Below are 24,409 nucleotides of genomic sequence, written 5' to 3'. Positions count from 1 at the left end.
TATAAAAAAAAACTAAAACGCAAATTGTTGATTTGGATTCCATGGTGACTAAACAGCCCATTCTCACTCCCAAGGCGTCACCTGGTGACGCCTTGGGAAGCATTTGGACATGCTTCAATATCTGACGCTTTAGGCGCCCTTTAGCGTCAGTTAGATGACGCCCTAGGATCGCGTGTACCCTGCCCCCACCCCATACCTAAACCTAACCGCGTCCTCTAACAGATGCTTTCCTGTAGCGTCAGTTAGATGACGCCGTAGGATCACGTCATGTAAGTGACGCTTAAGGGCGCCTAAAACGTCAAATATTGAAGCATGGTCAAAGGTGACGCCTTGGGGTGAGAATGTGTCGGACTAAACAAATTTTCTTTTTAAGCAAAAAAAAAAAAAAAACATACCCTAATGATCAAATTTAAAGTGGTTATAGTATAAAGCATTATGTTTTCAAGACACAATCTAGAAATAAAATAACCTCTGAACTTATAAAGGTTATAGGTCCTTTATGAGAAGGGCCTTTGATTCATTAGTCTATGTCAATGGTTATCAATGTCTGAACATGCACCTGTCACAGTTTTAGAACCCAATGAACAGCTCTATCTGGTGGACAAAACATGGTTACTGACATGAGAAACTTTCTTAAATTATTCCTCTTGTACTAAGCCTTTTAAATAAAATGACATTACACATGATATAATATTTAGAGAGGGACCTATCACAAAAACAATGAACATAAGCAACATAAAGCACTGGTTATTAGCAGTCCCATAAAATTCCCACTTTCTTATAATTGTCTTTGGTAATTTTGTCCAGCATTCTGAAATAGCATTGTTATTTCTCTTGAAACAAAGTAGAGTCCTCTTGTTCCCGCAGGTGGCATAGCATCAGGAAGTAGAACTGCTGTACGCATAATTCCCTCAATGAGCTGATGAACATGTGCTTCAGTCCACGTCTTCCCTTGAGAGGTTTCATCATGGTTTTTCGCAATGACTTGTTTAAACGATGGACCTTGACCTTCTTCTCCACCTCCTTTAGCCCAACAATCTTTTCTTAAGTATCCACGCTTTTCACAGTTGCTGCAAATCTTCAACCACCTCTCTATGTACATGTTGTATTGAACTGTCGCCACTCCTCTTTGATTTGGATTGTTTCTTTCTTCCAGGTTTGATCAATGTTTGATCAATTTGGTCAAATGTCTCACCTGGATTGACTCCAAGTGATAAAGTTTGTTGGTATTTCATGCTAAATCCATTCACAACTGTCAGTGAACTGTCATCATCTCTGTCAGGTTGTTTCTTAGCACAGATAGCCCATCTCTCATAAGCATTCCTAATTTTTGCCAAAGACCCAGGTGACTTCCCTGGCAATCAACCCCAAAGTCTAGCCATTGGGCTTATGGTATAAATGCTGGCAAGCATTCCCCTTCGGTCTCTTGAGATTTTAGCTTTCACAAGAGTCTAATTCTCGCCAAAACTCTGTGTTTGCATCTTGTCTCTTCAGAGGAGGCAAGGCTGTGAGAATGGCTTGAAGTTCTCCTGGTGTGAATGGTCTCTCTTCTGTCATCATTTGAGATACTTCCTTTTTAATCACAGGTGAAGACATTTCAGGACAGATCTTGTTAACTGTGATCATGTCATCATCTCTGGTCTCATCACCCCAGTCGGATCCATAATTACGAGCTGTACATCGCAGCATGTCTCTGTTTGGCTGGGCTGATTTAGATCTTGTTATTAATGGAGCTGCTTGTGCAGATGCAATATACATTTTGTCAACTGGACCTCCATTTAATCTTAAAGCTTGAGGCTGTGTCAGAGGTTTAGATGAACTTACTTGTATATTGTTCAGGCAAAGTTGTATTGTACAGTTGTCGCGGATTTCACTGGTGCTTGTGAATATTTCCTTTCAGCTTCAGTTATTATATTTGTCCAATCTGGATCAAATGAATCATCACTGGTTGTATTTTCCTTCTCTGGACATGTGAAACTGACATGATTTTGTTTATTTGGTGAATGCTTCAATTTGTGGTTTCATTACTTCAACAAGTGGAACTGGATCACCATTTATATTGCAACAAATTCCACATTGATTCACAATCCAATTAGCTGCTAAAATTGGAAATGCTTTTGATTTTATCTTGTCTTTTTGGGACTCGAACCAGCTTAACTGCTCAGATGCATTATTGTCCAGTCATTTTTCCAAAAGTTTAGTTAGTTTCTTGCTCTTCTTTCTTTCAAGGTACCAAACAGACAATTTACTGCTGTTACAGACACTTTCTGCCATTTTTCAAAGTATTCAAAGTCTGTGCACTCAGAACACAAGGACAATGTATGTGCGCCTGAATTCTATGGGAGGGGCTATGCACATATGGTTGCGTCTATGTTCAGTAATTGCAGGCCTATGTGAAGCGCGTGTGTGTGCGCGCGTGTGTGTGTGTGTGTGTGTGTGTGTGTGTGTGTGTGAAGGTATAGAGCAATTTCGAAGGGAGGGGCTGCTTCACTCTCTTCACTCTCTCTCCCCCACTCACAGAACAAAAGAAAAAAATTAAGAAAAGTTAACTCTAATGGTTTTCAGTATTTTTGTTTTGTTTTTCAGTTAACTTAGAACAGTTTCTTTTTTTAGTTCTTTTTTCCCTCTCTTCCCAAATATTTTTTTTCCAAATATTTAATATGATCTTATCTCAGATTAATTTCTTTGGTTTTTCTTTTTTTTTTTCTTAAAGGTGCCATCTTTTTTAAAAAAAAATCAACTCATACTCCATATTCCATACCAGATGGGGGCAGTATACCTCCAGAAATTGAGTTGTGCTGCGGCCGTGCGTCCGCACTCTCACGTCTTCAAATGGCACTGTCTTGCTCTGTCTCCCTCTCGCATATTAATCAAATCAATTGACTCGATAGTAAAAGGTTGGAAGACGCAGTTTCACGTGGAGCATTTGGACATTTTTAGAGATTAGAGACTCAATGAACAACATCTCAACACTAAATTATAAAGGCCTTCTCATAGACGCCTGTCTCAAATACAAGCCAGTGCATTTCGACGACATTGGGGGAATAAAAGATTGTGCTGTTATGTGAAGTTTTACAGTATCGTTTTGTGCATATTATATTTGTATTGTTAGTTTGAATTAATTTGATAGACTGCATTCGCTGATGTTGACCAAGCTAGCGCCATTCAGAGCTGCCAACTCTCACGAATTCACCATGAGACACGCAATTGACACTTTTCACATGCTCTCACGCCACACATCAATTTTGTCACGCACAGAAAAGGACACGGAGACCGACAGACTACTAGACGGAGCAGGTTAGTCATGATATATAAAAAAATCTTCTGATTCTGATCTGATTCTCAGATTCTGTCAATTTTATTACGCAATTCAAACAATAAATAGCGTTTTGGCGCTTGTAAATGTTACACTACAGATCCCTAGCTCACATGAACCGATCATCTCTAGCTAATGGTAAAAGAACACAAACACTGTTGAAAGATACAGTATGTTACAACTTACCAAAATGTATTCCTCATGCATAATATCCACCAATCATTTTTTGAACTCTTTCCTGAAGTGAAATGTAGTAGTGGGCTGTACTTTCCACACGATTGACATCAGGTGCCAGTACAAACACACACAAACCGTGCGAGTTACTCGTGTATTGCAGTTTGGCTGGTGGTTATGTTGCCCGCCCGCATACCGCCTCCCATGGCCGTAACTGGTATTAACACCTGCCGGGCCGGGGCTAGTAATGTCGGCAGCACAATAACTTGTCATTTTTTTTAATGACATCATTAACCTTATTTCTTCTCATTCTTTTGATGCGTGTAGCTAATTTTTTTTTTGATATTTTAACCTCAATTTTTATACATGGCACCTTTAAAGTTAAAAATTTAAGAAATGTTCAAATGTAAAAGTTCAGTTTAGAAGTCTCGGTATCAGCGATACTGGCCTTGAAAGTATCGGTATCGTATCGAAAACAAAATAAGTGGTATCGCCCATCACTCCAGCATCCTCTCATGCAATTTAGCTTATACTAGCTGAGACTCCATCTTTTTGTGTACAGATGTGACATAATGACGCAAAGACATGCTTGAATCTCCTGTGGAAATCCACCAGTACCACTAGAATTAAAAACATTATGTCAAGCTTAGAGCTTTAAATCGGCAAGCAGGCATAGTTTTGAACACTGACTGGTTATGTATTTTCTCAAATATGTATTTTGGATCATTTTTAACACCCCAAAAAAGCTATGGACTGCAACTTTATATATGTTTTGATCATCTTATCTTAATGAAGAGGGAGGTTGCTGGGTCTATATATAACATATTACAAAACAACATTTCACAACATTTTTTTTCACAACTTGAGAAAATGGCTTATCAAAAATGGCTTTTATTATGTAGGAAGGAAAAAAGAAACCAAAAACAGTTGAGGCTCACCTTTGAGTATAAAAGTTCTCAATATGAAACATTAAAATATTGTAAACTATGAAAATAGAAGAAAACATCAATTTAAAAGAAAAATACATGAAAAAAAAATATTAAACAGATGAGCAACACACCATACCTATGGGTGGTGGATGCATGGCATACACTCTTTTGTTTAATCACGCACAAATGCAGGCATACAAATGATGCATGGGCAATCCACATGCAGATACACACATGCCAAACAGTGGCATGTTCTTTAGGTCATAAGAAGTTGATTATTATATAAAACAGGTCAATAATTGACCGAACATACAGACTGGCCTAAAAACAGGGTACATGTCAGTAAACAACAGTTAAAAAGAGCTAAATCATATTTTATTCCAAATATGTTGAGTTTGCGAAAATCATTTTGGCAAACAATTACTAAACTGACCCCTAGGGATCTCTTTAACCATCTATCCATCTACTGTCTCTATGAAGTGCTTGTCATTTCACTGTATCCAGCTCAATCTTTATTAATTTGATTATTTTTCAGTATTAAAGTTGAACATATGTATTTATTCATTGTATTCATAGTTAAACAAACTTCTTAGCTTAAAACCAAATTGGGTTTCTGTACCGTGAAAAGGTAATATTTCATAATATATATGAAACATATTACAGACATCTTTTTTCTTAATGAGCATATCAAGTACCTTCACATTATCTGAAGAAGAACAATTAGTTAGAGTTCTCATGCTTCATTTAAACAAGCATAAATCATGTTTCCATTAAACTCATTTCGAAATCAATTTGATATTAAAATTTCTGCTCCATTCTGACTTAACAGAACTCTGAAACACATGCACACATAATCTTTACAAACATAGTATAAGCTCTCAATACATTTTGAAAACAGGGAATGATGCATGATAATACAAACATCCAGATGCAAACTATACTTCTCAGTTCCAGTAAACAGTTTCCAGCTAGTGGAGGCACAAGAGTTGATTTTACACAATGTACACAAACTCACACTGCAACCTAACTTAACTCAAATAAAACATTTCTGTTGCTTCATTAACCAGCATTTTCTTAGTCTTTCTATTCCCTCATTTTCTACATCCACAAGTCTCCTCCACTTCCCATTTTTGCTTGCCACACTTTCCTTTTTCCTTCAAACCTGTCTTTCACCTTTAACCAAATATCATTTTAAGCCCTATTCGCACGGGATTAGTATTATCTGGGGACCTCGTGCGAATTTGAAATTACCTCCCTACATCTGAGTTTTGCGTGACGCATTCGCACGAGATAAGCGAAGCCTGTGATTTTATTCGAATTTACTGACTTATTTCCTGGATATGATGACATTAGGCTATTGAAAAAATTATAAACGACCCCGCCAAATCACAGAGATGCCGATTCGCACGGAACTAATGTTAACACAGGACCTCGGTGTTCGACAAAATATGGTAGGCCATTTGCGGGGGAATTTTTACTTTACAAATTACAAACATGGCCGATTCACACAGGATTAAGATCGCGGACAACCTCCGCAATTATTACAAATGGCTAGAGGTCACCAGGTAATACTTATCCCATCAGAATAGTGCTATTGTTGTGTTACTTCATGCCAAAGTACTCCGTATTGAGATTATAGAATATACACCGACTTGTACCTCTGTGCGAAATCACACAGTTATCTGTACCAATTGATCACATTAGTTATTTTCATATTAAATCACATATTTCTGTGCTCCCTATTTCAAATGCACATCTAGTACCATCATTTTTCTTTCACCATCATCGGAAACATCCTCTCAGAGCTGCTGCTCCTCATCTTCAGTGATGCCCTGGGCTTTAAGCTCCTCTAGTACATTAGCAAGATAGCCAGAATCTGGAAAGCCATGTCCAGTAAGATTGGAGCCGAATTCTGTCTTGTGATGGACCTCATTCCAGATGACGGTGTCTGATTCCCCGGTGGTGCTGGATGTTCCCACGGAGAAGATCAGCCGTCGGTCCCACGCCACCAACAAAAGCCTTAACACCTAAGAACCGGACAACATATTGATATCATTGGAAAGCTTTAAATAACAATTAGACCTACATATGTGACACAAACTTAATGTGTTCTAAGGCGCTTTTTGGTACATTTGTTTTAACATAATTTTGCACTCTAATAGAAGTAACCTTAACCCTTCTAATCCATAAAAAAACGGTATACACCTTTGCATTGCCAGGTCCATTTGGACCCATTGGAACGTATGACTCTAAAACAATCATAACTTAAAATTTTCAACTAAAACCATAGTGTATCTGATCGCTGACTTCTCATTTATAAGTGAACACAACATTTGAATATTAAGTTATCATGCAATTACCACATTTACCCCCTTTTTATTAATTAAAAAATGAGAAAAACAATTTGAAATTTTCTACTTACTAAAGGTAACTTGGCAACTACAAGACAACTTATTCTCCTAAACCGAACCCTAACACTCTGTTGAGAGTTAGTTGACATGTAGTTGCAAAGTTACTTATAGTTGGTAGAATGTCTAAAGTGGACGATTGAAATGAAGTGTAACCATAACATTTTAGAAGAACTACAGCCAAAACCAGTGTGGTGCAAGAATATTTGTATCAATATTTTATTAAAAATATCATTATATAAAATGTAACAACATGAGAGAATTACCCGTATTAAATCCACAGGCTTCAATGGATCTAACAAAACAACATTAATATTACCCTGAAATGTTTTCAAATAAAATATATTCATATTACTATATACATATTACTACATATTGCATAACCAAAACATTATCATGCTGCAGTGGTTCATCAATAGGTGGCAGCAGACTTAAATGTGGACCTCTCCTTTTTCCAAACCTATTTCCTTGATCAAATTTAGACCATTTGGTCTATTAACTTTTGATCTACAAACAGTTATTCATTTAATTTGTCATAATTTCTTGTGTAAAGCCACAGTTCACTTTCAGGTCAAAACGGACCAGAAAAAGGGGTAACAATTTAGTTTATAGGTTACATCTTACATTCAAAATAATAATAATACAAAAATGAGATAAATAAACAAATGAATAAATTATGTGTTTTTTTGAAAGTCTTAATGCATATCCAGTTTGAATTTTGTATTAAAAACAGAAATGTGTACTGTATGTATCTTGTCTGGGTGCATTAGGAGGGTTGGAACACGCTGACTTTTTGGGACTTTAGCTTAATCACCGTATCCCCCAGAGTTAGTTAAGTCCATACATACCCTTTTAATCTCTTTGCGTGCTGTTACTCTGTCTGATGCATCGACCGCTAGCCTAGCTTAGCACAAAGACTGGAAGTAAATGGCTCCAGCTAGCATACTGCTCCAAATATGTGACAAAATAATGCCAACTATTTATATGTTGTGATTTGTATAGTCACAGTGTGTACAAATAACAAGGTCATATGAGTGATTTTCTCGCAGCACCTGAGAAGCCCCGTTGTGAGAAGCAGAGAATTCGCTTTCCCCTTATTCTAGCCTATTGTAATGCAATTTAACATTACTGTATTGTATGCTGTTGAATACATTTGTTTCAGCTGTGATAAATAGCATTTCAAATATATCGATTACTGTAATAATAATCCTTTATTCATATTCTGTGATTAACAACAGTGCTTTTCAAGTGTTGCAGTGTCACTGAAATAAAATACATTTTAAAATATATCAAGATAGAAAACAGTTATTTGAAATTGTAATCATGTTTCACAATAGCACTGTTTTTAATGTGTTTTGAACGAATAAAAACGAAAATACGTAAAGAAATTGTACCAACCCCAAACTTTGAAACGGTAGTGTAGAAGGTGAAGTTTTTTTTTTTTATGCTCTGTATGTTAAGAGGACTGACCTTTCGTCCTTTTTCATTGTCTGGGAGATAACAATGACGGGGAAATCCTCTCGCAGTAAAAGGCTTCCGTGGATTTGGATGCTCAGGACCCTTGAGAGAAAAGAGAGAGGATATTTTATCAAATATGATAATGATGGCATGCAGGCCAAGTGTAAATGCATTATAATATATATATATATATATATATATATATATATATATATATATGATGTAGTTATACCTGTATCCCGGCAGGTATGTTGTAGATGATGCGAATGGTTTTGCAGTCTGGGTATCCTGGAAGTGAGTGCGGGATGACATGGTACTCCATCTTACCGGGTGGCTGGTTTCCTGTCTTAACTCCATATATTGTCTTACATGTGGGACACTGCAGGCTGCCATCTTTGTTGCCATTGTTGTACATGGCCACTAGGCACTGTAGGTGATAAAGATGCCCACATTGCGCCAGTCGTCCGACGGACTCAGCACGTGAACCACTCGCTACACCTGGACCTTTATACCCAGAGGGTCCCAACAGAGTCTCCATACAGATAGTGCAATCCTGAAAGAAATACACAATGCTGATACCGAACGCCATTACCCGACATGTAGATTTAACATAATTGTTTTTTTCCATCCTCCTTTAGCCAATAAGATGCTGCATTTTATATCCAGGCAGTCAAATGTCCAAAGTGTCATCTCAAATGACACTAGTTGGAGTGTTTGGTTCCTTAATGTCTCTTGAATTTGAGAGTTGAGATTTGCTATATAGTGTCTGTATATGCTTCCTCTTAGCACTATTTTTTAAGAAGTATAGTATTTCATACCAATGTTATGCCGACGACCTCCAGTTTGACTTTTTTGAACTTAGATAAAACATGTTCGCTGGACAAAGCACAGGAATGTTACAGCGACATAAAACTTTGGCTTTCTAGCAACTTTCTCCAATTAAATGAGAATAAAACTGAGGTTTTGATTGTAGGCTCTCCCATCTCACCTACCTTTCCTGATCGTTTAGGTTCCTTGTCCCTAAAGTTCGAAGATCATATAAAGAGTTTAGGGGTGATCGTGGACTCATAGAACCGCCAGAACCGGAGATCGGCTGAGTGGATTCAAAAAAGGTAAAACTCAACAGTTTAACTCTGGGGAAGTTGTAAAATGAGCATATTTCCAAAAAAAGTGGAGTATCCCTTTAACTTTAACGTTGCTTCCCCTATACTAGACTGGCTGGAACGTAACAATATAGTAAAGATTTATTTACATGAGTAAGATGTAATATATATATATATATATATATATCCACAAAGAGTCAGGACCAGATGCGCCTTTGGGTTCTGTTTAGCTAGCAGCTCAGATATCTCCTAAGTCTCCTAGCCAAGGGTTACAGAAGAGGTTTAGATCACGTAGAGATTAAAGAAATAAAATAATAAGGATGTCTTACTTCTTCTGGTGGATTCCTGACCTTCTGCAAGTACCTCTTTACCACTTCCTCAGGTGTTTTACCTGGAAAACAAATCACATTAATGTGTTAAGCATTTAATCTTATGTTAAAATATTCAGTATGAGATTTCAAATATTCCATTTGTCGTGTGTGTAAGTCTGCTGAGTGACAATCGATGGGAACAGCTGGTATTGATTGGTGGCCATTGCATTTCAGCAGTTGTTTTCAAATGGCGCTTCTCAATTACCAGTACCAGCTAGACACGACTTGGCTTGGCTCGACTCAGCTCGCTTTTCATTCTGTTTTCCATTGCAGAAAGTACCACCACAAATAGTCCCCGGTCGTCATAGTGACGCCTTTCGTTCCTCGTTGCCCTATCAATCTCTCGCTGGATCCTCTCGTCGGCAACAAAAAAAAAAGTAAGGTCTGCACCTCCTCGTTTGACCATGGCATATTCTTCCGAGTTACCATAATAATAGTAGTTAGTTTAGTAAATATCTCTGGGCAAACTATTTAAAAATAGTGGGGTTATTCTGGATACTCCATCTGGCATGTGTAATGATGACGATTCTCTCTGACCAATCAGCAGTCTGCATTGTTTTCATGTGACATTTTAGTATCGACTTAGCTCGCTCAGAACCTCGCTGGAGGTGGTACAAAAAAAGTACCAGAAAGCAGGAACAGGTACAACTTTTACACCGTGGAAAATCAAATTGCTCGAATTGTACTTTAAGTAAGTACATGGTAAGTACAGTAAGTACATGGATTCTCACCTTTGCGGGCTTGTTTCTTGGTGGTCTTGCGGCAACAGTTCCCGATCCCAGGAATCGGTCTGATGTCACTTTTGCTGACAGGTGGAGGATGCAGAACCAATTTTGGTGGACGGGTCAAACATACAGGTAGTCCTGCAGCACTCATCAGAATACCAGTAATACCTGCAATGCATCATAAATACACACAAATATAATTTTTATTTAAATAATTACTAATAATGTATTAAGAATGCGTCTTGTTCTCCTACCAGCTAATGCCGGTTGGACAGGGCTGGAGCCATTAAGATTCTTCACTGGTACTGTCGGTATCCTAGGAGAAAAAAAAAAAAGAAGCTCTATAAGGCCAGTGGACACACTGACTGCTGCCTTACAGAATGTTCTCCTGTCAAACCAACAGATTAAGTAGTTTACCAGACTAATTATTTAACATCACTCGAATGAGATCAGAGTATTAGCAATGTTCCAACAATTCAATTAATTCACAATGGACAAAATCAATAAATGTTTCCATTTCATGCAGATTTTAAGAGACAACAATTTGTTTCATAAAAGCAATTGACATGCTGAACCTACAAACTTCAAAACTGCAGATATTTTTCCCTCTTGAACTTGAAGATTTTATTCATAGTAGAGGTGTATCGCATTATAGTGACGTTTCAGAAAATGTAATATTTATATCAAGTTAATACAACATATTTGATCATATACAGCACCAGTAAAAAAAAAAAAACTAATTAAAAAAGAAACAGTTTAAGCTAAATCAACAAAATATCAATATATATTGCGATAATATTGTAATCATGAATTACTTTAAACAAGATAATCGTGTAGTGACAATCTTGTATAGTGACAGCTCTAATTCAGTGCTAACTTTCTCTGAACTGTAAGATAATGATTATGAAATGCTGTGTAAAAATATGACCCAGACATTCTGCCAGTTTCTTCATTACCAAGTATTTCCTTGCAAACTATTACATTTCAAAACTTCAACGTGAAATTCTTGTTTAACGACTAGCATGCACAAAACCATTGTTCTTCTTCCAACATCAACAATTACATGATATCTAACTGAATGTACTTTTTGACACTTTCAGCTAAGTATCAAATGACTATTTTACTCTTATATAAGCCTATTTTGGTCAAATCAGTGTGAAAAATGAAGGAAAAATAAATAAATACCAAAAGGCCAAAAAAAAAAAAAAAAAAAGCAAGCAACTCAAATATACAGCCATTTTGCTTCCCTCTTTACATCCTCAATGGTTTTGTCTTGAGGTATTTTCCCACACTCATTTTCTTATCTTCTTTTACTGGAAGGTATGTTGGCCCCTAGCCTTTTTTTTTTTTTTTTGTGCATGTGTGTGTGTCGGTGGTAATCGATCTTCCTAACTGATAATAAGTCTAAAGCTGAGTTCTCACAACCAGGGACACAATCCCATTCATTTTAATAGAGGGCTGGCAATTTCCGACAACACGAGCGACAGTAACACTTGGCGAAAGGATGTAGGCATTTCCAGCGACACAACAAAGTTGAGATATGTTTAACTTTATGCAAATGAAGAGTGACTTTCGGGAGCGACAACCAATAGGAGTGAAGTCAGAAGCAAGATGGAAAGTCAGCAACTTTTCTATAATTTATGATATGCTGTGGTGATTTTTCCTTCCAAAATATTTGTTTGTAGAGGCAAGAACACTGAATGGTTATAACATGGAGTCTGTGAATGACATTCACAATTTTTTTCTAGGCAAGCAACCAGTAGTGGGAATACCCACAAGCAACCTCACCGTCAGCCATGGTAACATGCAGTGACAAAGTCACCGGTAGTGTGAACGCAGAATAACACTTTTTTTTCCAGATGGTGACTAACCTCACAATATATTCACAAATGCACACAAGCACATCTCTAATGTTTGTAGTAAGAAAACATAAAACATTTAGAGGATTAACAGTTAATGGTTCAGTATGAAGGAAGGAACAGGATTACACTTTTAAACAGTCATTTATAACAGTCATCTATTTCAAAGAAAAGCGGTAGAAAATCTCCAAAACAAGAAAGATGCAAATTTTAGATGTCGATGTTTTTGCCAATTTTAATGCTTTTGTCTTATTTTAAAATCATATTGAGTCCCCATTGGAAGTTTGTTGAGGCCCCCTAGTTGAAAACCACTCCTCTAGATTTTTTTGCTGTTAGTCTGTGCATAAAAAATGCAAAATGTGTGATTTAGATTTATATATGAATAGCTTAATTTCAAGTGTAACAGGTACATTGCTGACCTAAATAGCAATGTCCCCGTTTACGGTTGCATATCCTCATCGTCACGCTCCCTTCCTTCCGAAACTCACATAACAATATGTTCTGATGCCAGCAAAAGATACATCAGTTGACATAGAAACAAAAAAGAGCTGCGGTGTGACATTTAGGAACAGACGAATCTGTAATCAACAAAACCACAATAATACAAAAAAAAAAAAAAAAAAAAAAAACCACTACTGCCACATTTGTTCTCTTGATTGGAAGATCTGTTTAAGGTACACTTTATTTGCAACATATGTTTTTCACACGAAAGTGAAAACTGAACCAAATATGCTGAAGTGGTTTAGTGGTAAAAGAAGAACTTGTTGAGCGTTTGCTTAAAATGATGACATGACAGGTTAGCCAATGATCAACACTGCAGCAGTAAATTTTGTTTTATATTCCCGTTTTGTTTTCCATTGAAAAACAGAAGTGTCAGACACGGGAAGGAAGATGGCTGTTTGGATAGGGCCAATGGGGAAGCTTTTGACCTCCACTGACCCTTGATCTTGCCTCTACAACAGACTTGTCTCTTTGTTTTCTCTCTCACACATGCTCAACAACTGCTGCTCTGTGACTCCAGATGGCTTTACGTCTGAGGCAGAACATTCCAATAGAAAGAGCACCAGACTCACAATGTTCTCCTGCATTTGGACACATGTATGTCACAACATCTGTGTAGGATGATAGTTTCTTTTGTAATTGCTTTACAATCTAGCCAAGGTACGATTCCTGTATTCAAAATAAGATGCAAAAGAGTAAAAATACTCAAATTCTACCTCTGGCTGCATCTACACATAGTTTATTCTCAAAGGCGTCCAGCACTTCAATTCAAATTGTGACTTTATTACCAAAAGTCACATCTAATGTTCCTTCCTAACATAGAGATGCACGCACACTCTACTATGTCAAAAGCTTTAGTGAGACCGCATTGTGTTGCTAATGCAGACCAGTCAATGTCATGTCAACAAAGGGTGTTGCAGAAACCCAGTGTGAACACGAAATCACCACTAAGAGCTCCGGGAAAAGCCACAGAAATAGCTATAGATTTAAAGGGGGTGGGGATGGAACGAATAAGACCATTCTGTCCCCAGATGGTCATCAAACAGAGCAGACATGGATGATTTAGCAGTGCAAGAAACGTGAGAAACACACTCCTACACAGAGGAGGGGGAAAAACATGAAAACAATCATACATGAGTGAGGCTGACACCCAAATTATATAGGCCTAATACACTGGTGATGTTAGTCGATTAAAGGGTTAGTTCAACCAAAAATGAAATCTGTCATTAATGACTCACCCTCATGTCGAGCCAAGCCCGTAAGACCTCCGTTTATCTTCGGAACACAGTTTTCTATTTTCTATCCATCCATTGAAAATGTATATACTGTGCTTTTACAGAAAGGAAATAAAGACATCATTAAAGTAGTCCATGTGACACCAGTGGGTTAGTTAGAATTTTTTGAAGCGAAAAACATTTTGGTCCAAAAATAACAAAAACTACGACTTTATTCAGCATTGTATTCCAGTTCTGTTGTCAACGTCAGCAGTGTCTTACGTCTCTAGCGACACTGAACATGGCTTATCAGAGCTTCATTTACAGTCCGAGGGAGACGCACGCCGTAAACAAAACAATCTCCGCAAACATGTCTAAGGATTTTGACACAGAGGAAGACTTGCATTTTTTTGCCCAGCCATATTTATTTGAACCCGAATACACAGACACACCAGATAACACGTCAGCAGCGTCTTACATCATCAGCATCACTGCGGACTCGTGAACGTGGATTGACAACAGAACAGGAAGAGAATACAATGCCGAATAAAATCTTCGTTTTAGTTATTATTGGACCAAAATGTATTTTCGATGCTTCAAAACATTGTAACTAACCAACTGGTGTCACATGAACTACTTTGATGATGTCTTATTTCCTTTCTGGACAAGGACCGTATATACATTTTCAATGGAGGGACAGAAAACTCTCGGACTAAATCTAAAATATCTTAAACTGTATTTCGAAGATGAACGGAGGACTTACGGGCTTGGAACGACATGAGGGTGAGTCATTAATGACATAATTTTCATTTTTGGGTGAACTAACCCTTTAAGTCTGTTTCCTAAAGTCCACAAAGTTTTCCTAACTAGGGTTAGGTACCGAAACCCGGTACCAATATGGAACCAGTACATAAGTAACCAAATCACAACCCAGATTTCGATGCCTAGTTCACACTACACAACTACACAACAAAATGTCAGCAATTTGCTATGTTGTTAGACCACAAGAATTTCTCTGGAGTCTTGAAGTCGATGTGGTGTTCACACGTGATGCTTTGTAAATGATCTGCAACATGGAGTTACACAGAGTTGTTACGATTCCGATACTAGTATCAGACATGCCACCGATACCAATAAAATTTCTGGAATCGGTATCGGCGAGCACTTCGACCCATGTACCGATCCGATACCATTTCCTTAAACAATATCTACTTATGCACGCTAGCTTTGCTTAACGCTGCAATTCGGAGATCAATTCTTCTTCGCTGCTCAATCAACAATCTCTGAAAGCTTCATTCAAACAAAGAAAAAAAGTTTTCAAAGGACAGCCAACAAGCGACGATAAATATAACTGACAACATGTATAGTTTATTGTTCTGGATGACCAGCCACTGTCAAAACTGAAAAGCCATTTATTTAACAAAATTGTTTATGGATTTATTATATTATAAAGAGATTATTTTCTTATATTATTCATGTATCATTTTTTTTTTTTTTTGTAGTGCTTTTTTATACAGTTATATTGTAAAACTAAAACAACTTGCAGTTTACAGTATTAGACGTGTGGTTGCATTTTAAGTTTTTTTTTTTTCACTTAAGAAAGATAAATAATATATTGCTGTAAAATGTATGTCAGATCATAAAAAAAAACCTCTAATAATAAAAATAATAGTTCACTGTATGTATTTGTTCATGTTTAATTAAAGGATAAGTCTGAAGCAAACCAAAAAATAATTCTATCAATTCCAACAGCGCTAGTTTGCAGCTGAATTACAGCTGTATAGATACTGTACACACCCAGGTATCGGATCAGTACTCGGTATCAGCCGGTATCGGAATCGGTATCGGGAAGGGAAAAAGGGTATTGGAACGTCTCTAGTTACACACTACACGAGCTGACAATCCAGTCCCCGAACCACGTTTTGTCACGAAAACACACACAAATTCTTTCTATTATCAATGTGTGAAACAGTTGTGCTGCTTAACATTTTTTGTGGAAACCATCAATTTAAAATGTAACCTTGCTAAGTATTACTTTCTTCCAAAAAATCTTACTGATGGTATTGTATATGAAACTGACAAAACAGGTAAAATGCCTTTTCTTACCCAGAGGCAATAAGTACTCGTGACTGTGCCATGGCAATTCTCTGCAAAGCAGGCTGACTAAGCCCTGCCAGACTGGCACGAGGTGGTAGAGGGGCAGCACAGGCAACGGAGCGCTGAGAGGCCAACGTTGAAGAAGATGATGACGTAAAAACTGTGGATGGCATGGGACTTGTTGACGTGTTAACAAGTATGGCAGTTGGCACAAACGTTGCTGAAGATGATAAACTTGCGGTGGATGGAGGCAGCTGATTCTGTGATGGCAGAGTTGGGGGCAAAGATGTAGGCGTTTGGCGGCTAGAGGAGATTGAGAGATTGGCAGTGGCCGATGTGAGAAGGGACAACGACTGATCAAAAGCAGCAGAATTTTTGGCTTCCGTGGGCATGGATTTTAAAGATGTTCCATGTGGTAGTGTATGAGAATACGAGCTTAAAACAGAGGAGGATGGAAGTGTCCCAAAGTTGGATTTTGGACTGTTTGGCTTTGTTGCACGTCCCAGTGTCTGTGTTGCAGCGCCGTTTGCCTTTACACTCAACACCAGCATGCACTGCTGGCAGGCACAGGGCTGTCCGAGAGGAGCAAGAGATGATACCGAAAGCGTCCCGCTTGGGTAAACGGCACTTCCTTTTCTACTCAAGGTAGAACCAGAAACGCCTACCCCAAGAAGAGCCCCCGTTGATCCTCCACCTGCTGTAACCTTTCTAGCCATGCCTCCAGTCCCTGAGCCAGTACCCCAAGCCAGTGAATTTTTAGGCAGTGGCCCAGTAACTAGTGGGTAAACCATGTCTGAGCGTCTCTGGATGCGTCTCTGTCGCTGCGTTTGCCTGTTTATCTGGGTCATGGTCTGGAAGTCCACAAAGTAGCAAAAGCCCAACGATGTCAGGTCCAAACAGGGTTGCTGTCGATCCTGTGCCGCTTGCAAGGCAATGCTCACCTCCATGTCAAAGGCTGTCCAGGAACCTGCATCATTTTCCCACTCCCATATCCAACCTTGGCCTGGCGCTGAGGTGGGGTCATAGAAACTCCGTCGCACTGGTCTCAACGTACCTGAGAAGGTAAACAAAAAGTTATAGATCATTTATAATAAAAGAGATAATACACCAGTTAAATAAAGTGTTTTCTTACAAGAGAGGCAACATATTACACATCTAAAGGCACCAATATCCTTTTATTTTGTTCATTGGTTTGGGGAAAAACGAAGTTTGAAATACCTGAGCAGCAGTAAACAGTAAACAAAAATCCTGATGCCACCTGCTGTGAGCGGTATTTAGATGTATATAATACGTAAACATGAACTGCATGCTTTTTTCTCTCAATAACAAAATGCACAAGTAAAAAGTTAAGAAAACATCTGATCATAGAGAATTGGATGTTTTTTTGCACCAGCTCGGAACTTTATAGAAAAGAGGTTGCTTTAAAGTAAGCAGCTTTATAGTCTAAAACATGAAAAAAGAAGCAGTGTCACTTTCGGTTAGATGTCCAATGTAAGCGTTCAATTCTCCATTATACTGACTGAATGCCTATTGTTGTGCTTTGCACATCCTTTGAATTTAAACCCATTAATCGGAGCAGAAATAAAGTTACATGCTCTCCAGTAAGACTGATCGGATCAGGATCTTGAGTGTTTAGAGAAAAAAATCTTCAATCAAATTTAAAGCAGTAACTGAGAACACATGCAATATCCATTAAGCCAATGCACAAAATGCATTTAGAAATTCATGACGTAGTGCACACACAAACAGAAAGCAAAAACCATGTGAATAAATAGATTTGAGCATAGAGCAAAAGCCACTGAGCACAAAAGACCCACTGAGGCATAAACTTTCGCTGAGTTCTAGAAGCCATAAAACTTGTGAAAGGACATATTCTCCTTTTGACACCCATATACACCTACTATAGCTTAAACGGTATAAAACACATCATGTGTTGCATGTTTCTGTAGACATTATGGAATTTTAGAAAGCATGATCCAGAAATGAGGTGGAGTATGCTTTGATCATACTTTAATGCGTTTGAACTCACTTTACCAGCTCTGTGCCTCAAATCACAGTCATGCCCTCTCAGCTCTATTGTACATGAATGAAACTGTCTTTTGTTCTCTTTTGTTAAAAGATGAATAGATAACTATTTGCCAATATCTTTTCTTTCCTTTGTAGCTCATGAGAAGTAATTTCACTGAATTATAGTCAAGCTAACAATAAATGATGTGTGGTATTTAACTGCATGCGATCTCACACTGCCACACTGATAATATGTATCTCAGGGGCTGCTTTTAGAAAGTGAGTGAACATAATATGATAAGAAATTAAAATGTATATAAAACATTTTTTTTTAAATGTAATGTATTCCTGGAAATGGCAAAGCTGATTTTTTAACAGCCATAACTCGTTTTCTGTGTCACATGATTCTCCAGTGTTCTCCAAGTCTTCATGTTTTTATGTGCAGACGTCTGACCTTGATAGACTGAAATTCTTTTGTCAAAGAAGGAAGAGCACGAGAGCATGCCTACTGGGATCAGATCAGGATCTTGAGTTTTTTATTCCTGTGATTTTCAGCATCATTACTTCAGTCTTCAGTGTCACATGATTGAGAATCAATGTATTATGCTGATTTGTTTCCCCTTTGATCAATTTAATACATCCTTGCTGAATAAAAATATGAATTTCTTAAAAAAAATTAATCTTTGAAAGGGTTGTGTGCCTATTTTTTGCATTACCCTTTTAAAGAAAAAGAAAAAAATATGTCATTACTTGGGCTTAATTGTGATAAATGTTTTGACTAAATCTGATTATTATACCTATTAATCTAATTTAATTTTTTCAACCCCGCCTGCACTGCAAGAAACATGGTATGACACTCCCATGAGTCTCCCAAACAAGGCTGTCCACACTTCATTAAACTTAAATTGGACAATTGTCATATTCTTCTACACAGTCACATGCTAGATTTTTTTGGGGGGAAATATATATATATATATATATATATTGATTTTAAATAAAATAAAAAACATGTTTAAAGATCAACCTGTACTTTATTAGTCTATTACGAAAGAAAACGACATTATATACAACATTAAGTCAATGATTCTAGGATCTGTCAGTATTGATCGTGATGCACCAAAATTGTAATTTAATATTACAGTTTCAGTTCAATGTAGTCTGTCCAGATAAAACTAGACAATACTGTGCCTCCTCGAGTCTCAACATTACGGCCAAAGCAACAGATGGCCATGTCCACTTTCACATGCCAATCAATCATACAGCCTGCACTTAAGTTTTCAAGCTTGTGCTAGTATGTGAGTGGGAGTGAAAGGCTGTGTTACAGCAGATCATAAACTGTGACATTGGGTTAAGGATCCCAGGACCTTTGCAGCAGCACAAAGCCCTATACAGCAGGTGTACAGAGACCGTCCATCTGTTCCATTGTTGATGGCTCTGTGCTTCCATCATTGCCCCAATTTTCATTTCCCTTCCCTCTTTCAAACTAACAACTTTATTCCACTTTCTTTTCTTTCAATTCTAAATGGAAAAAAGAATGCTTTTCTAAATGTAATGAATTATAAATGCAAAAATTATTCCATAAAAACATCTGACACGTGCAATTTCCCCTACCATTGTTTTTTTTTTTTTTAGTACAAAATGATCCCCCGCCAGCCCTGAAAGAAAGATAAAAATATATTTTACAAAAAAAAAAAAAAAAAAAATGTGGCACCATGTGGTAACTTTTAGCAGCTATTATTTTCGGGATGATTGAGAAAACGCAGACGATTATCGCAGAATCGCGGATGAATATATAAATAAGTTCAGAACACTCGAAATGGACACACACACACAAACGGGCATGAAATTTTGAGAATGCATGAACTTTTGAGGACACGAATGCATGAACTTCTTCCCCAGACTTTAGATCCACTCTGAAAGTCACTTGGTGAGCATTTAACCGCTTCATTTGAGAATTTATTTAAGTGTAAAAATTAACCAATCATCAAACATTTGACCGTGACAAAAATGAGAAGGAAGCTATCTGAAAATGAAGCTTGGTAGGCTACTTAAAAACTGTTGTAGATACAGAGAAGTGACCAAACTATTTATAAAGTGGGTTTCAGAATTGAAAAGCAGTGCTTAAAGTACACAAGCAGAAAGTAAGCTCAACAACTACACTACCTAGAAAATATTTTTTAAAGGAGTCTCTCAAGGTTAACCAAGGCTGCATTTATTTGATGAAAAACAAAAAATAACTGGTTTATCTGTGGTATTTTTACCATTTCAAAGAGCCGTTTTCTATTTGAATATACAGTACACTAAAATGTAATTTATTCCTGTAATTACAAAGCTAAATTTTCAGCATCATTACTCTAGTCTTCAGTTTACATGATCCTTCAGAATTCACTCTAATATGCTGATTTTGGTGTTTAAACATTTATTTTTATCATCAATGTTGAAAACAGTTTTTATTGCTTAAAGTTTTTGTGGAAACCATAATACACTAACACTACCATTCAAAGGTTTGTGGTTAGTGAGTCTAAGTGAGATAAGAAAAAAATGCATTCTTCATAAATGAGACCTTAAAAATGACAGTAACATGTATAATGTTACAAAATTATTATTATGGTCTTTAAATAAATGATTTCTTTAAATAAATTAAATAAATAAACTTTTTATTCATCAAAGCATCAGCAACAAAAATGTTTTCAATATTTCAAAAATGTTTTCAAGCTAATAGTAAAAAATATTTCTTGAGCAGCAAATCATAACATTAGAATGATTTTACATTATAGAAAACAGACATTTTAAATTGTAACAATTTTACACAAAATTGTTTTACTGTGTTTTATTTTGATTGCAGCCTTGGTGAGAATAAGAGTTTCTTTTTTTTTTTTTTTAAACATTCAAAAATCTTTATTATTCCAAACTTTTGACTGATTCTGTAGGTGTGTGTTTATGGGAAGGAAAGAGTGATACCAACCAACATAAATGATTCACAAAATGGTCAGCTTGAAAGAAATTATAACATTCCCTCAACTCTTTAGCCTAATCATGTGAGAGTCATTGGATGACAAGATCGGAAGAAAAACACAATCCTGCTCTATGCGTGTGTGTTTTATACTAATCTCCAGTTTGCAATGGAAAACAGAGTAACTGACAGCACCCCTTGGCCCAGAGTTGATGAAACTACATCCTAGCCTGTTGCACAAAAACAACCGCTCCCTATCTCTCTGCAATCTATCTTTGAAGTTTCGTTCTTTCACTTGGACGTGTGCTCATTTCCCTAGGTAATGCTTAATATTATGGAACTTCACTCCACAATGTGTAAATGTGACTGAGCAAGTCAGTTGTCACTAAGCTCATGTCATGGATGTTTGGTTGCAAAACATTACCTGAGAAAAAAAATAGTTTCAAAATGATTTGGGTGTTGACAACAAGATCATTTTGGGAAGCTGCCTGGGTGTGTATCTCTAAACCATTATTCGCAGTAGGCTGGTGCAGTTATGTGTTGGTTTTTTTTCTCTAATGAAATAGATTAACACAAATGCACTTTGTCTATGGGGATAAATAGGCAGTTTTGCTGCAAGAATTTGCAATCACTTTGAGTAACTTTAATCTGTGTCCTCTTACATACCAAGGCCTCTGTCTGACTTAAATTGTGTGCTTTTGCAGACCTTGATAATGTGCTTGTGGAAATTTTACAAGAAAACAAGGGTAGTGTTATGTCTGTTTTTTTTTTTGTACCTCTATTGTCTCACTCCCTCCCTTTGTGGTGTCCAGTCATTAATTTCATTGGAGATGTATTGCAATCTTAATTTTTAAAAATAAATCTACTTTTAAATTGTACAACATATATTTCATGTTTATGATAACAATGTCACTTGGTCTCATATTTTGCTATTTAACGCAAAGACATTTTAAGGGTGGCATATACTGTATATTTAAATACTTTTTACGAACAATTTATATCCATCCAAAACAACAGCTGCCTGGGTGGAAAGTAGACATAGTTCAATCATGTGGTTTAAACTCAAATGAGCGCATAAAGTAGATGCGTGTTAAAAAAAAAATAGCTGAAGAAGTTGTTAACAACATTTCGTCAAAACCACTGAATGCAGTCTGAAAGAGATAAGCATAGATGTGCATTGAAGTCATATCATGTTAAAATGAAATATTTGCCATACCTGAGGCACTAAACTGTGTTGAATATTATTTATACTAATTGTCACTGGATTATATTTCAGTTTTGTTCACTAGGTACTAGCACTTTGGTTTGGTTACTAGTAATTTCACGTTACAAGAATCCAGAGTCATAGAGAGTTCGTACGGGTCCATGTTGTTGATGTCAAGTTAGTAGTTTCTCTAAATAACACTGCCTGGTTATTTAGTGTCCCCTGATAGAGCCCCTTTTCTTCTGATTCCCTTCTTCATTTATTTCTAAGAAACTGTGCCTTATCGCAAAAATATAAACAAATATCAAGCTCTCTCTCTATCTCACTGTCGAAGTAACCATGACAACGGATAAGATGGCGACACCTTCCAACAATGTAATGCAGAGTGGAACATGTAATGTCACATTCTCATTCTCAATTCCATTTTTACTAAAAAACAGTTTATGAGATGCTAGTATCCATTCCCAAAAGGTACTAGTAACATTTCTGATAACACTTTACAGAAAAGTTCCATTAAGTTAAATTTATTTAACTACATTAGTTTATGAACTGCTCTTTTGAGCATTTATTAATCTTTGTCCGTGTCCATTTCAATATTTACAAATAAATCATTGATATCAAAAAGTTGTATTTGTTAAAGGGTTAGTTCACCCAAAAATGAAAATTCTGTCAGTATTTACTCACCCTCATGTTGTTCCAAACCTCTATGTGTTTAATTGTTCTGCTACACACAAAGGAAGATATTTGGAAGACTGTTTTAATCAAACAGATCTCATTCCCCATTGACTAACATAGTACGTATTTTTTCCTACTATGATAGTCAATGGGGAATGAGATCTGTTTTTTTTTTTTTTTTTTTTTTTGGGGGGGGGGTGAACTAACCCTTTAACATTAGTTAATGTACTGTGAAGTAATATCAACAAACAATGAACATCTGTATTTTTATTAACAAACGTTCATAAAGACTGATAACAGATGTAAACAAATGAAACCTTAATGTAAGTGTTAGTTCAATTCAACAAAACAGTTCTAAAAATCTTGCTGATGATGTTAAATATAACTAACAAAAATAGTATTTTAGTTGTCAATGCTGGGATCGTGACAAGCAGCAAAATAATAAGCACTAGTATACCATGAATGCTTGATGACGGCATTTTAATCCAAGATACTAGTCTCCATTAGACTAACGTACATGTATAATAGATAATTCCATAACAAGTAACATAAAATAGAAACTGGTTCGTTGTAAAGAATGAATGTTATTATGGCTTGCCACAGGTATAATGATGCGTTGCTGGTTTTCATCTTACCGGTGTCCTGTCTGAACTGATGCATGGAGTGTAGATCGATGATGTAGGGCGACAGGCGGCTGTCGGCTCGGCCTAGAACGACGCTTCCGCCGCGGGGATCGCTTCTTATCACCTCCTCTATGTGGTGAGACACGGTCGGGCTGTACGGCCGCCAGCGCCCGTGCTCGCTGAGCCATTCCCAGACGACCACGGCGGAGGCTTGTAACATCGTGTCCCTTTAAGTAGAACAGAAAAACTAAGCACTAATCTCTTGATTTCAACAATCAGTTGTGTAAACGCAGTAGGATAGATTTGCTAATGCTAATGTAAAGCACGGCAAAGTTGAAATGCCTGGTCTGTTTAACGTCGATAACGTTAGACACACGAGGATTTGTTTTGAGCTTGAATATTCTGGTTTTTGGTTAAACTCGGTGTACTCACATTTATGTAGATAACGCTTATCGCATCATCAGGAAATGAATATCCTTATCACTTCTTCCATGGTTGGTCGCAAGCGATCTCAACAACTCCTCACGAGTGACAACAAATAACAAGTTAGTCAACGGACCGGCGTTGACCGTCACTCAGTTTTCGCTTCTTCTTCTCCTCACCAAGTTAGTTTCTTGCGGCACAAGGTGTAATTTATCGAAGATCATGTAGACTTTAAGTAAATAATCCCTGGTGAAAAGCTCGTGGTTTTGTGATCCGCACACTGGGTTGATAAAGTGACACCCAACACCATCATCACAGTTTAGTAATGCTTGCTGTGAGTAATGCTGCTGCGTGAATTGGTGCTGGAAA

The 24,409-nt window shown here is 37.1% G+C and overlaps 1 protein-coding gene across 1 annotated transcript; it reads right to left on the bottom strand.

Moving 5' to 3' along the window:
* Positions 1-4,365: 4,365 nt before the first annotated feature.
* dtx4b (deltex 4, E3 ubiquitin ligase b) lies at positions 4,366-24,409 on the bottom strand. The gene is made up of 9 exons (XM_039689084.2): positions 24,050-24,409; positions 23,630-23,844; positions 16,165-17,209; positions 10,739-10,800; positions 10,491-10,652; positions 9,718-9,779; positions 8,518-8,838; positions 8,298-8,387; positions 4,366-6,446 (listed from the first exon to the last, which is right to left on the bottom strand). Coding segments are annotated over exons 1-9 (2,187 nt in total). The 5' UTR covers positions 24,052-24,409; the 3' UTR covers positions 4,366-6,218.

This window comes from Pimephales promelas, chromosome 6 (assembly GCF_988280905.1).
Source record: "Pimephales promelas chromosome 6, fPimPro1.hap1.1, whole genome shotgun sequence".
Classification (NCBI taxonomy): domain Eukaryota; kingdom Metazoa; phylum Chordata; class Actinopteri; order Cypriniformes; family Leuciscidae; genus Pimephales; species Pimephales promelas.
This window is presented reverse-complemented; position numbering and strand designations above follow the sequence as displayed.